The 11313-nt window shown below is 38.2% G+C and overlaps 1 protein-coding gene across 3 annotated transcripts in view; it reads left to right on the plus strand.

Annotated features, from left to right (window-relative positions):
- ICE2 (interactor of little elongation complex ELL subunit 2) overlaps nt 1–10532 on the plus strand; it is a 58137-nt gene extending 47605 nt beyond the window's left edge. The window contains exons 12-16 of one of the 3 annotated variants that reach the window (XR_003369634.1): nt 1571–1655; nt 2077–2127; nt 3280–3538; nt 5268–6471; nt 10417–10532. Coding sequence is in view for 1 of the 3 variants with exons in the window: in XM_026648251.2 (XP_026504036.1) it covers nt 1571–1655; nt 2077–2127; nt 3280–3538; nt 5268–5444 (572 nt within the window). In the remaining 2 variants the exon portion in view is untranslated. Of the gene's footprint in view, nt 1–1570; nt 1656–2076; nt 2128–3279; nt 3539–5267; nt 7236–10416 lie in introns of those variants that run through there. The other 2 variants (XR_003369635.1, XM_026648251.2) reach the window with 2 other exon arrangements.
- The last annotated feature ends 781 nt before the right edge of the window (nt 10533–11313 follow it).

Here is an 11313-nt window from a genome sequence, read left to right on the forward strand (position 1 = left end):
GTCTCCCTTCTTGTCATTCCTTTATGGTGTATTAAGGTATTTTCAGGCCTTCATAAGTACCTAGATAAAAGCTAATAAAAAAGACTAGGTTACTATTTTCCCGAGTCAAATGAGAGCAGCTCTGTGCCGGTTGTCCTCTTACAGTTTCTAATCCATTAAAAATAATGACGTCTATTCAATAATCTTCCACAACATCAAATAATGGATTACCTAATGTTTGGCATTGAATGTAAAATAACTGGGATGAGCAATTTGAATATAATGGTTGTTTTAAAATTCCTTGGTTACAAGTGCAGATTTGTAATGAGCTTGTGAAGTCCACAAAATATATAATATTTTCTCTTGCTCCCCCATGGAAGCTAGAATGAGAGGGGGTTTTCCAGGAAGGAGCTCTCTCAATATGTTGTCTTGGGCCAGTGGATCTGATTGACTAGCCAACCCTCACCATTCTCCTGACCTGCTCTTGTTTAAAATTTGACAAGCCGGGAAGTTTGAATCACTGGTTTACATCTGTGTCAAAGTGGTCTTTTAGCATTTTTAGCAAGATTGTTGTCACCAATGGCAAACTCAGACTTGCAAATTACAATTTTTCAAATAAGAAAAATCCAGATAGAAAAGGGAAACAGGAACCCAGGTGTTTGGATTACACAATGAGGAGTTCAGTATAAAAGCAAACATAGATATAACCCAAAAGGAAAAGCCCACATAGTCTGTAAAGTGCTGAAACATAATCATTCTCATCACAAAACAGTTTTAGTTTGAAACTGACAAGTCAAGCCATGGTGCTTGGGAGAAGCTCTCTGTAAACATCTGCAAAACTAACTTAGTATCCTCTCTCAAAACATTCCTTAAAACTCTACTTTGTTGTGAGGTCTACAAAAAACTTGACAATGGTTAGACTGCTGTTTCCCTGAGATTATTGCTTATTGTACTGACCAATATTGTCTTGCTGTTTCCTTGTACTCCCTTGTTGGTATGTCTGTTTCTGTCTGTCTTATACTTAGATGGTATGTGGGACTGGAACTGTCTTTTTGCTGTATGATTATACAGCCCCTGGTACAATGAGGTCCTGGTCCATGACTGGGGCTCCTAGCCACTATGATAATAAAAATAATAAGTTTAATGCAGAATACCCAAAACACCATCACAAAAATGAGCACGGTCACAGTCAGTGGGAACTCTATCAGGATTTTAGAGGCAGGATATGGCTGGTTAATAAGTGCAGCCCACCTGCTCCTGAGATTGTTTAACTGGTCCAGATTTTTAGATTTTGTTTTCTGTCCAGCATAGTTCGGAAGTACAGGCCTGAACATGGACATCTATATTTAGAGAAAAATTACAGCAATATAGAGTTTCATTTTCAAATACTTACTTATACAGAGTGCGTTAATGGTTAGAAATGCTTTTTACCTGATTGACTTTCAGATAAGTAAAACTTGTAACATTCTCTTTTAAATTGGATTTGGCTTCTACATACACATTTAATAAAGTCTTTTCTTACCAGATTTGTTCCCTCGTGCTATTTCTTTACTGAAGAGATTCAATTAATAATGTTTTTTTTTTTTTTCAGGCCATATTGATGCCTTTACGTCAAAGCTCATTATGCTTGAAGAGATTTCTCCAGAACGATTAAGAGAAAAATTTGGATTATTTAAGTAAGTAAACTTTATTGTCATAGTTTTTAAAAAATCAAGATGAAACAGCTTCAGAATTAACAAAATTGACTTTTCCAAGTCATTTCTTATGATAGATCTTAATCTGTAAGTGGCAAAGCTCTCACTGAGTGTAAGTGGAACCATGATTTCATCCTTTTGCTTTAGTTTAAAATTTAGAATAGGACTCCCAAATGCTTTGTTTAGTGTGATGGCCAAGATTTCCAGTCACAACTAATGACTTTGGGTGCCTCTGTTTATTAGATGAGCAACTTGAGTCATCTTTAAAGGACCTGATTATCAAAACATTACTTACTGAAAATCAGATCCCTTCAGGGTGTCTCAAATTGCGTTCCCAAAATCACTTGTCACTTTTGAAAATCTTGGCTTATAAATTTACCTTCTGTGAATTTTCTATCCACAGGCCTGCAAATCCATTAAATATACTTCGACATATCTTGAAGAAAGTGATTGAGTAAGTAATTTTTACTGTTGTTAAATATTTATTGCAGTAACACCCAGAAGCTCCAAAGATCTTTTTTTTTCTTTTGTAACGTGTTTGTCTACCCTTCTGCTGTACTCTCTATTTTAACTTCGATAATAGAGTTATAAATAAACTGTAAAGCATTTAGGATTACTTTTTATGTACAAAAGATAGGGTACAAAATAAGAATTTGATCCTACAAGCCCCCTTACTCAAGAGTAGACCTTCCTCAGACAGTAAATCCCACTGGCACTTCTCACTTCACTGAGTTTGCAGGATTGGGCTCTAACATTATTGGTGCTTCAAGGGCAACATTTACACTTTGCTTTGCTAACCTTTTGCTTGTGCTGGAACTGATTGTTGTTTTTTATCCCCCTCCAGAGCTTCACTTCTCCTTATTTATAGTTGCACAGTTTTTCTCCATATGTCTTCACAGGTTCTCTGCGGTTTTGTTCTCTACTTTATTTTGCTCTATTTAACTGCTAAAATTTTCTCAGGCTGTTAGCCACTTTGGAAATATGAAATTTGTTTCATAAAGCCAGTTTCTTGCCATGCATGTATGTGAAGCATCTTACTTTACATTCTAAATTTTGAGCTTCGCGGTTTTTGGGTCCAATCTTATGACATGACATGGGGAATTGGTAGAGCCTTTACTTTCTATAAACCTACATAATCCTGGGTGGATTAAAAAAGTTTCCAGTGTATGTATTCATGATTATACGTCCATCATTGTGCTTTCTAATGATTTATGTGCTTTGCTGAATAGGAATGGATTTTAGCATGTGCTTAAGTGCTTAGCTGAATCAGGGCCTAAATAATTAATGATAATAGTACACAAATGGAAGATAAATTAGCATTTTCAGCCATACATTTTTTAATTCCTTCGTTTATAAACAGGTTGCAGATTATATACGTTATTTAGGTGTAATGTTAAATATTAGATACTTTGATGCCCCACTGTGTCAGCTATGTTCTCCTCTCTTTTTTAACAAGTCTTTATCCAGCAGAAGCCATTTACTGTTTTTACCATCTCTGATTATGAACAGATTAAATGGTTGGACTAAGAAGCAAAAATACTTTGTTTTATGTACTCTACCTTGTAGTAAGTCTTGAATTTTGATTTGTGATGTGACTGTGCTTTAGTTTGCAGGAGGGCTCTTACTTATTGACTCATGCTTCAGGAGATTCATCAGTTGCAATCTACCAGAGCTGTCTTGGGAAAGTGACCAGAGCATCATATAATTTACATAAAGCTCACTGCAGTCTGCCTAATATACCTTCCACCCTCTCCGTTCCATGGGTACCATTAGATCCCAACCTTCCTTTACCCTATCACGCTAATCACGGAAGAGTCCCATGCACCTTTCCACCTAGACCCCAAGAAACTATGAGAAAACAGAAGGTAAGTAACCACACTAAATGCAAATAAATGTGTTGGCTGAGTTGAAATAAGCAAATTTGCTCCATAGGTCACAGATAGCTTACTAGTCTGTCACCTTTGGGCTTGAGATACTTAGTTGAAAAATTCATACCACAGCCCTCAAGTGTACAGAACACACTGCAGGAATAACAAATTCACTTACCTGGAACTAGCCCTGCTTATTTAATGAGTAACTAGAATTAGCTGGTATTCCAGGTACGCCATCATGATTGACATGGATTTTTAAAACATGGCTCTTTCACAGTATGGTCGTGAAGTTATATCTAGCAAAGTTCTGAAGTGAAGCTTTGCTCGCTGAACTTGCGTGGGCTAACAATACTTGCTGACAGTGTAAAGGGTGAGCCAGGTTCTTCGCTAGGAGCATCCATAGCTGGTGTAGCAACATTCTGCAAGCACAACTAAATAGGGACTAAAATGTTTGCAGCAAGGACTCCCTCCTAATTTTGGCTCTGGAGGTGGATTTTTGTGCTGTCCTTTTTGGTCGCATTTTTTTCCTCAAACTATCTCAGGAGGGTGGGGGTTTTTTTGTTTGTTTGTTTTTTAACAAAAGTTTACGTAACTGCTCCTCTTCCCATATTGATTTCACTGATACCCTGATTTGCTTCTTTTGGGAAGGGAGAGCCTCTGGATATATACTCTGGTTTTTGTTTTTATAAAGAGCATTTGCAGAAACAACAGTATCTCTGTTCCACAAAGAAAAAAAATCCCCCAACCTAGTTCACGAAGTGTGTAAGATCAAGAGAGCCAAATTCTCATCAACATATTGCAGATATAATAGCTTGTTGCCTGCTTCTGGTCCCACATAACTCCATTGCCTTTGAAGAAATTCTAATTACAATTTAGGTGGCTTTTTAAGATGAGCCTGAGGTAAAGGGCGTTACTCAAATTCTCATTCCTAAGCTATGTCCTTTTAAACAGTGAAATAATCATGGAAATGGCTACCTTTATTTTTATACAAGGCTATTTTTAAAATAAGAGCCATATGTCACTCCTTGTCTGAAGGCATTTGATTTACTTTTTATTTAGGAAAATATGATTATGGTCTCTCAGACATAAACATAATTGTATTTGAGTGGCTTGTTCCTTTTTAGTAAAAATGAACAACTTCACGCAGTGTGTGTTTTCCGTTACTTCACAGACTAAGTTAGCATGAAGATATACATTTTAATAAGTTTGTTAGAAATTAATTTTACCAAAGAATTTATCAGACTGGGAAAATGACCATGTCTTCTAAAATTAAACCACAAGTAAACTGATTTAGTGTAACACAATGTTAAACTTATATTGAACTGGTTATCTAGGTCTGGAGAAGCCTCTGATGGAATTTGTCAGAGTTCCAACCTATAGGGCTATATAGTGAGTAAACAATGCATTTTGCAAACTGTGAAAATTTCCACTAACAAAGCCAAACTGTTAACTCTAATACTTTGTACAAATGCTGTGACATTTTAAAAAGTAAAGAATATCCAAACAGTATTTCTGGTAGCTTAGTTTGTTCCTTTTTTTTTTTCAAGGGGTTCCTTAGATTAATCTATTGTATAAATGTGACATAATCTTAAGGACTGCTCTGTGGGCTAGATGTAGCTGGCAATTTTCTGAATATAAGCCTCTAGATACTTAGGTTTAAAGTTTAATGCAGATTGAAGTAGCTAATACTTTTTTTTTTTTTTTTCCTCCCCAATGCTTCTAGATGAATTGGGCAAAAGCACACACAGACACACCCAACAATGAAAAGCCAGTATCCATGGAAACAAAAAGCAATCCCTTGCCAGCTAAGCCTGTTAGAAATGAAGGTGTGGCTGCAAAAAAACTGAAGAAAAATAATGGCAAACAAGCAAATAAGATGAAAAAGTGGAAAAAGAAATAAAAGCAAACTCAAGCAAAGCAGGAATAGCTTAGCCACAGTGAGAAAACATGGATTGGAAAAAGCACAAGACAAACAAAGAGCTTATTTTTCTTAATACTTCAGAGAAGCCAGAATGCCCTGGCAGAGGAGAGCTGCACAGCCATGTTGAGGAAGGTTGTGAAATGCTACGATCCCTTAACCCTTTCTTAACTCACTGAATGCAACTCAAATGTGAACATCTTATTTTAAGTTAGCACAGGAGAAGAAAAGTCAAGTGTCTACAATTAAGACCTCTGGACAAAAGTAACTATCATAACTGCTTTTGTCTTTTATAATAAAACTATAATTTGAGAAAAGAAACTAACACCAATACTTAATATTACATAAAGATGAAAAAAGTATTTTTTTCCAATTGTCTTGATTCTTTTTCCAGTTTGTTGCAGATGTGTATTTTTGATATTATTATTATTTGAATTGTGTACTGGTTGTAAATATAAAACACAGCATCAGCAGTTTCAATTTAATTAGTTCATGTTATTAAAAAAGCAGGGTGTGTTGTGCCCAGTTTGAAAAGGAAATATTACCCCTGATAATAAGGCATGCTCCTTCTGGGGTTGTGTAGTTAACGGCTTTTGATGAGCAACATTTGTTATGTTTGCAGAAGCTTTGTGTCTTTCAAATTCCATTATTGATATACCTGTTGGCATAGTGTCCTAGTGAGCATTACGGTACACCACAGTATAAGAAAGTCAAAATTAACTTCCGTGTTTTCTCAAGATTAGTTTTTGGCATTAAATTATTTCCAAAACTTTAAATCCTTAAGAGCCAGTATGTTGTTAATGTAGTACTGAATGACTACAGCCTCAGTCCTGTGTCTTTTCGCAGGCAGATCCTTGTCGAAGTCAGTAGGGCTCCATGTAAGCACAGAAAGTTTCGCCCATATGCAACAAGTTGCAGGGTGAGGGCTTTAGTCATTATTACAGAGACAAGCCAGACATTTGCTGTGGCTCAGCAGTTCGCTTGTAGTTTGGGAGCCACGCTGAAAGGGGTGAGTTCAGACAAAGATTCAGCGAGGAAAATTTTTGGCTAGCATTTATGGGTGTGACTACATGTTTTCTGTTTGAGTGAATATCAGTAAAATTGCTGTTTTGTAAAATGCTAAAAAATTAGATTATAAATTCCAATGCACCACAAATTGATTGTCAACATACATAGTTTATTTAAATAATTTATAAATGTTCATTATTGTCAAAGGAAAGTTTATGCACTCTGACTACTATATATCATAGTGCCCTCAAGGTTTTATGAAATAGGCAAATTGCAGGCCAGAGTTCAAAACTGAAAATTATGATTGCTAAATAATATGCTATGTATGAAGGGTTTTCGATTGCTGCCTATAACTAATTAGTATGGGTTTTATCCTGAGAGGTGTTCAGCTACTCCTGAATACTCAGGATAAGGAATGTAAACTTTTTTTTTTTTTTTTTTAATGACTGAGCTCTTTTATAGGCCTTGATTGTGTTCATTGGGGTTGTTCATGTACACAAAGTACTCACATGCCGGATCAGGGCCTTAGTTAGCAATGAGTTTGTTCAAAATGTTTTGTTTGTATATTATGTAAGTTAACTACACCTTTATGTTCAAAGTTGTTCTACTCAAATGTATTGTATACAAATATATTTTAATATCTTGTAAAGATGAATAAAATATTTAGTTTTAGTGGGTTATATATATTTATTTTTAAATCTTAGTGACATGTTAAAGAAACAGGTTTTAAAGCAGTGCTGATTGGCAAATGTGCATTAAAAACTATCTTCTGTGAAATATAAAAAATTACAAAATATATCAATATTGTTATTTTATTTATATCTTTATTTACCTTCTGTTAACTCCCCAGACATTGCTTCAGTTGTTCCTTTTAGATGCAATATGTTAACAAGGAGCAACATATTTGATAGAGTGATTTGCTAAATAATGAATATTAGATTCTGATTCAAAATAATGAATCCATTTTGTGACTTCCCATGGAGAAGTGTTTTGCTTATGAGTCATGTGCCAGATAACTGAGGGTGGGGATCCAAAGCATAGTTTTCAGCATAAAAGTAAAAATTGTACTATAACAACCAAGGAATTTGGTCTTTGGACACAGACCTGTTAACTTCATGCTGAGTTTGCCCTAATATCTGGGTGTCTGAAAGGCTTAACCTTTCAAGTCTCATAATATATTGTGGGCAATCCCAGTTATTATACAGTTAAAATGGACAGGAATCTAAAGGTTAAATGAGTACCCATTATATCATTTGTATGTACTGTTACATTTAAAATTTCAGATTCAGATCAAACTTGGACTCTACAAACTGTTCCTGATTAACTGGGTCTGTGCAGTTTGCCCTCTCTGATTAGGACGAATTAGGTGTTTGTGTTCCCTGGTTCTGTTCACACCCATGCTTTTAGCAAGCTGCATTAAATGTGTGGAATGCCTCTTCCCAGAGATGTAGATCTTTGAGTGGCCAACATAGTGGGTGAAATTTGGGATTAAACTAGTGTATCAGTGCTTCAACTAATGGCACAACAAGCTTCCCACCAGGGAGGAAAGCTGTTGTCCTATTTGATCCTGGATTTGCCAAAACTAATAATCTTGGGGGACTTCAGCATATAGGCAGAGGAGAGATTTGGTGCATTGGCGCAGGACAGTATGACTCTCGAGTCAGCCTTGGGTAATGCACCTGTAGTCTTGGGCATTACTTATACAGATAGATTCACTTTTGAATCTATCTTGATCTGCACTGACATAGAAAGCAATGTGAATGCCATCTTGATCACCCATAGTGACCCCGTTCAGGTCAGGGCTGCAGGACCAAAACCAGCAACAACCCTGTTTTGTAATTTTCCATAGGAGTCCATTGGATCCTTTTGGAATCCCAACCCCAACTGGATTATCTAGGAATTACTGTGAGGCAAATAGTAATTCCAAAACGGTTTGGGGAGCAAAATCATCCTTCCTTTGGATAGCAGCATTGGCAGCCTGGTAGGGCAGTGTTTTTCAACCTTTTGTCATTTGCAGACCCCTAAAAAAAACTTCAAATGCAGGGGCAGATCTCTTTGGGTATCTTAGACATAGGTTGAAACCTACTGCAGACCACAGGTTGAAAACCACTGTGTTAGGGCATTAATGCAGTCTACTATCCACAACCATAAATGGTCTGGCCCTCAAGAACCCACAGGAAAGATTTCTATGGTTTATCAATGACCAGTGAAAGATGAAACAAGAAAGAAGGACAGTGAAAATCTAGAATGGATTCATTTCTTTAACAAAAAGTATTTTAAAATTCTGTCATGGCTGTGGTAAAGATTCAGCTCCATGTCCTCCACTATGGCATCAGTGAAGTTCTGCCATTGGAACAACACTTTATCCTGTGTGCACAAAAGTCATTGTTGATGAGGACTACACAGTAGATTGCTCAGAAATAATATAATTATTTCTCTAATTACAGGAAATTGTGTACAAAAATAACTCTCAAGATTATACTAGATTAATCAAAATGCAAACATAACAGGAACTGAAAGCCCTAAGTGAGCTTCTGGCTTCAGCTCTAGTTTCTGGTTTCAATTTAACATTTTAGAGAAAGTGTTTAGGAGAATTTCTTAAGGAAAATAAATGTTTGTAAAATAGATTTCAACCAACCCAAAAACAGACTGGTTATGGTGCTGTGTACTCGGCTACTGCTGTGGGCTGTTTTCATGGTAGTAACCAAACCATGGTAGGGAAGATGAATGAAGAGAAGAGTTTGTTGATTCTGTGAGGATAGTACCAACTCTTAAATTCCAAATCCTAATCCAGAGTAGAATGTAGTGAGAAGCAGTGTTTACTGGTTAGAGAAGGGATTTGTGAAGTAAAGTAAGTATTCCTGCGATCCAAGTCTTGGTTTTTACTAGTGACTTGCTTTGTGAACATGAGCCATAACCTTTAGGGCCAAATTTTGAAAGGGTCTCACGCTTTGAATTTGCCACTTTGTGCCCAGAATAGATTATGGATATGTGTTATTAAAATTTAGATAACTCCAATTTGTGGATTCACATTTGGTTACTGCTCCCTGTCAATGCGTATGTCATCTAAATTCTTATAACAGCATTCATCACCTGGGTATCTCAGTCGGTTTGGCTCTCCCTCAATGGGCTTTGGATAACTTCAGTTGATTTTTCAGTGATCTGGCATCTGTTTAGTTCATGGGTGGTAGACTTTTAACCAGCCCCTCACTAGGGCAGATGGAAACAGTAAATAGTCACTGTATCATTTCACCTTGGCCACCTCAGGACTTCTACTACCTTATAGGTCAAGGTCAGCTGGAGAAAAGAGGTTCTCTGTCTTTTAAACAGAGACATGTGGTGAGCTATTTGGCCATTGATTAGCGTGGGAAAGGGCCTATGAATAGGTAAGATCTTCCTCTTCAGTTTTTTTTTTTTTTTAAAAAAAATTTTTTTTTCCTCCTCCTCCTCCTCCAATTTATGAGGTTAGGTTTTCACATTGTGTAAGCATGTAGGTTTTGCCATACTGGATCAGACCACTGGGCTTTCAAATCTAGTAGGTTCCCTTCACTAGTGACTATTACTTGGTGCTTCCAAACAAGATGAAAATGTAGCTGGCCAGTTGTGCATTGCTGGGTGAGGGGTGGGCTATCAGTTTACATCTGGAAGCATAAGATTTTATTAGTCCCCTTTCTTAGCATGCATAACCCTAATGGCTATTGTTCATAAAATGCAATTTCCCCTCTTCAACTCCTGCAATAGCAAGCAATCTCAAACATTATCGCAGCATTTACCACATATTGGTGGAGACACTATGGACCTCCTCCTTTCCTATATATGATTGTCCGGGGCTCCTCCCTTCCTCTTGGCAATTGCAAAACACCCCCATGGCAATGACAGAAATTGTTCATGTGCAAAAAAAATTAGGAAAGTTATTTAAATATTTTTCCACTGTCTTTTAATGCAGTTTAGCAGCTGGAAGCAAGGAAGAGAGCCAGCACCATATGACCAGAAAGCTCCCCAGAGATCACAGTTTGGGAACCTCCCACGCAGTAAAGGCCACTGGTTAATGATGTGCTGTTTGAAGAGGTATTTCCTTTTGTTCTCAATTTATTTGCCATCCAGTTGAAGTAACCCTTTTTTATCAAAAGAAGAAAATCGTCAGTTCAGACACTATCCTTCAGCATATTTAATACTGTCCTCCACTTTAGTCTCCTCTAGCTTTTCTCATAGCTAAATGAATGTACCTTTTGCAGTCTCTCATCCTCTGGAAGTCCCACTATATCTGTAATATCCCTCTAAAGCAGGGGTGGGCAAACGACAGCCCGGGGGTCACATCTGGCCCTTCAGATGTTTTAATCTGGCCCTCGAGCTCCCGCAGGGGAGCAGGGTCCGAGGCTTGTCCCACTCTGGTGCTCCAGCTGGGTAGTGGGGGCTTGCCCTGCTCTGTGCATGCCGTGGCTCTGCACGGCTCCTGGAAGCAGTGGCATGTCCCCGCTCCGGCTCCTATGCATAGGGGCACCCAGGGGGCTCTACATGCTGCCCCATCCCAAGTGCTGCCCGCACAGCTCCCATTGGCCAGGAACCACGGCCAATGGGAGCTGCAGGGTCGGCACCTGCGGACGGGGCAGCATTCAGAGCTACCTGGCCGCATCTCCACATAGGATCTGGAGGGGGGACGTGCCACTGCTTCCAGGAGGTGCTTGAGGTAAGCGCCACCCAGAGCCTGCACCCCTGAGCCCACGCCCCAACCCCCTGCCCCAGCCCTGTTCCCCTTCCTACCCTCCGAACTCCTTGGTTCCAGCCCAGAGCACCCTCCTGCACCCCCAACCCCTCATCCCCAGCCCCACCCCAGAGCCCTCAC

The sequence above is a fragment of the Terrapene carolina genome, unplaced genomic scaffold (genome assembly GCF_002925995.2).
Source record: "Terrapene carolina triunguis isolate 2854851 unplaced genomic scaffold, T_m_triunguis-2.0 Scaffold67, whole genome shotgun sequence".
Taxonomy (NCBI): domain Eukaryota; kingdom Metazoa; phylum Chordata; order Testudines; family Emydidae; genus Terrapene; species Terrapene triunguis.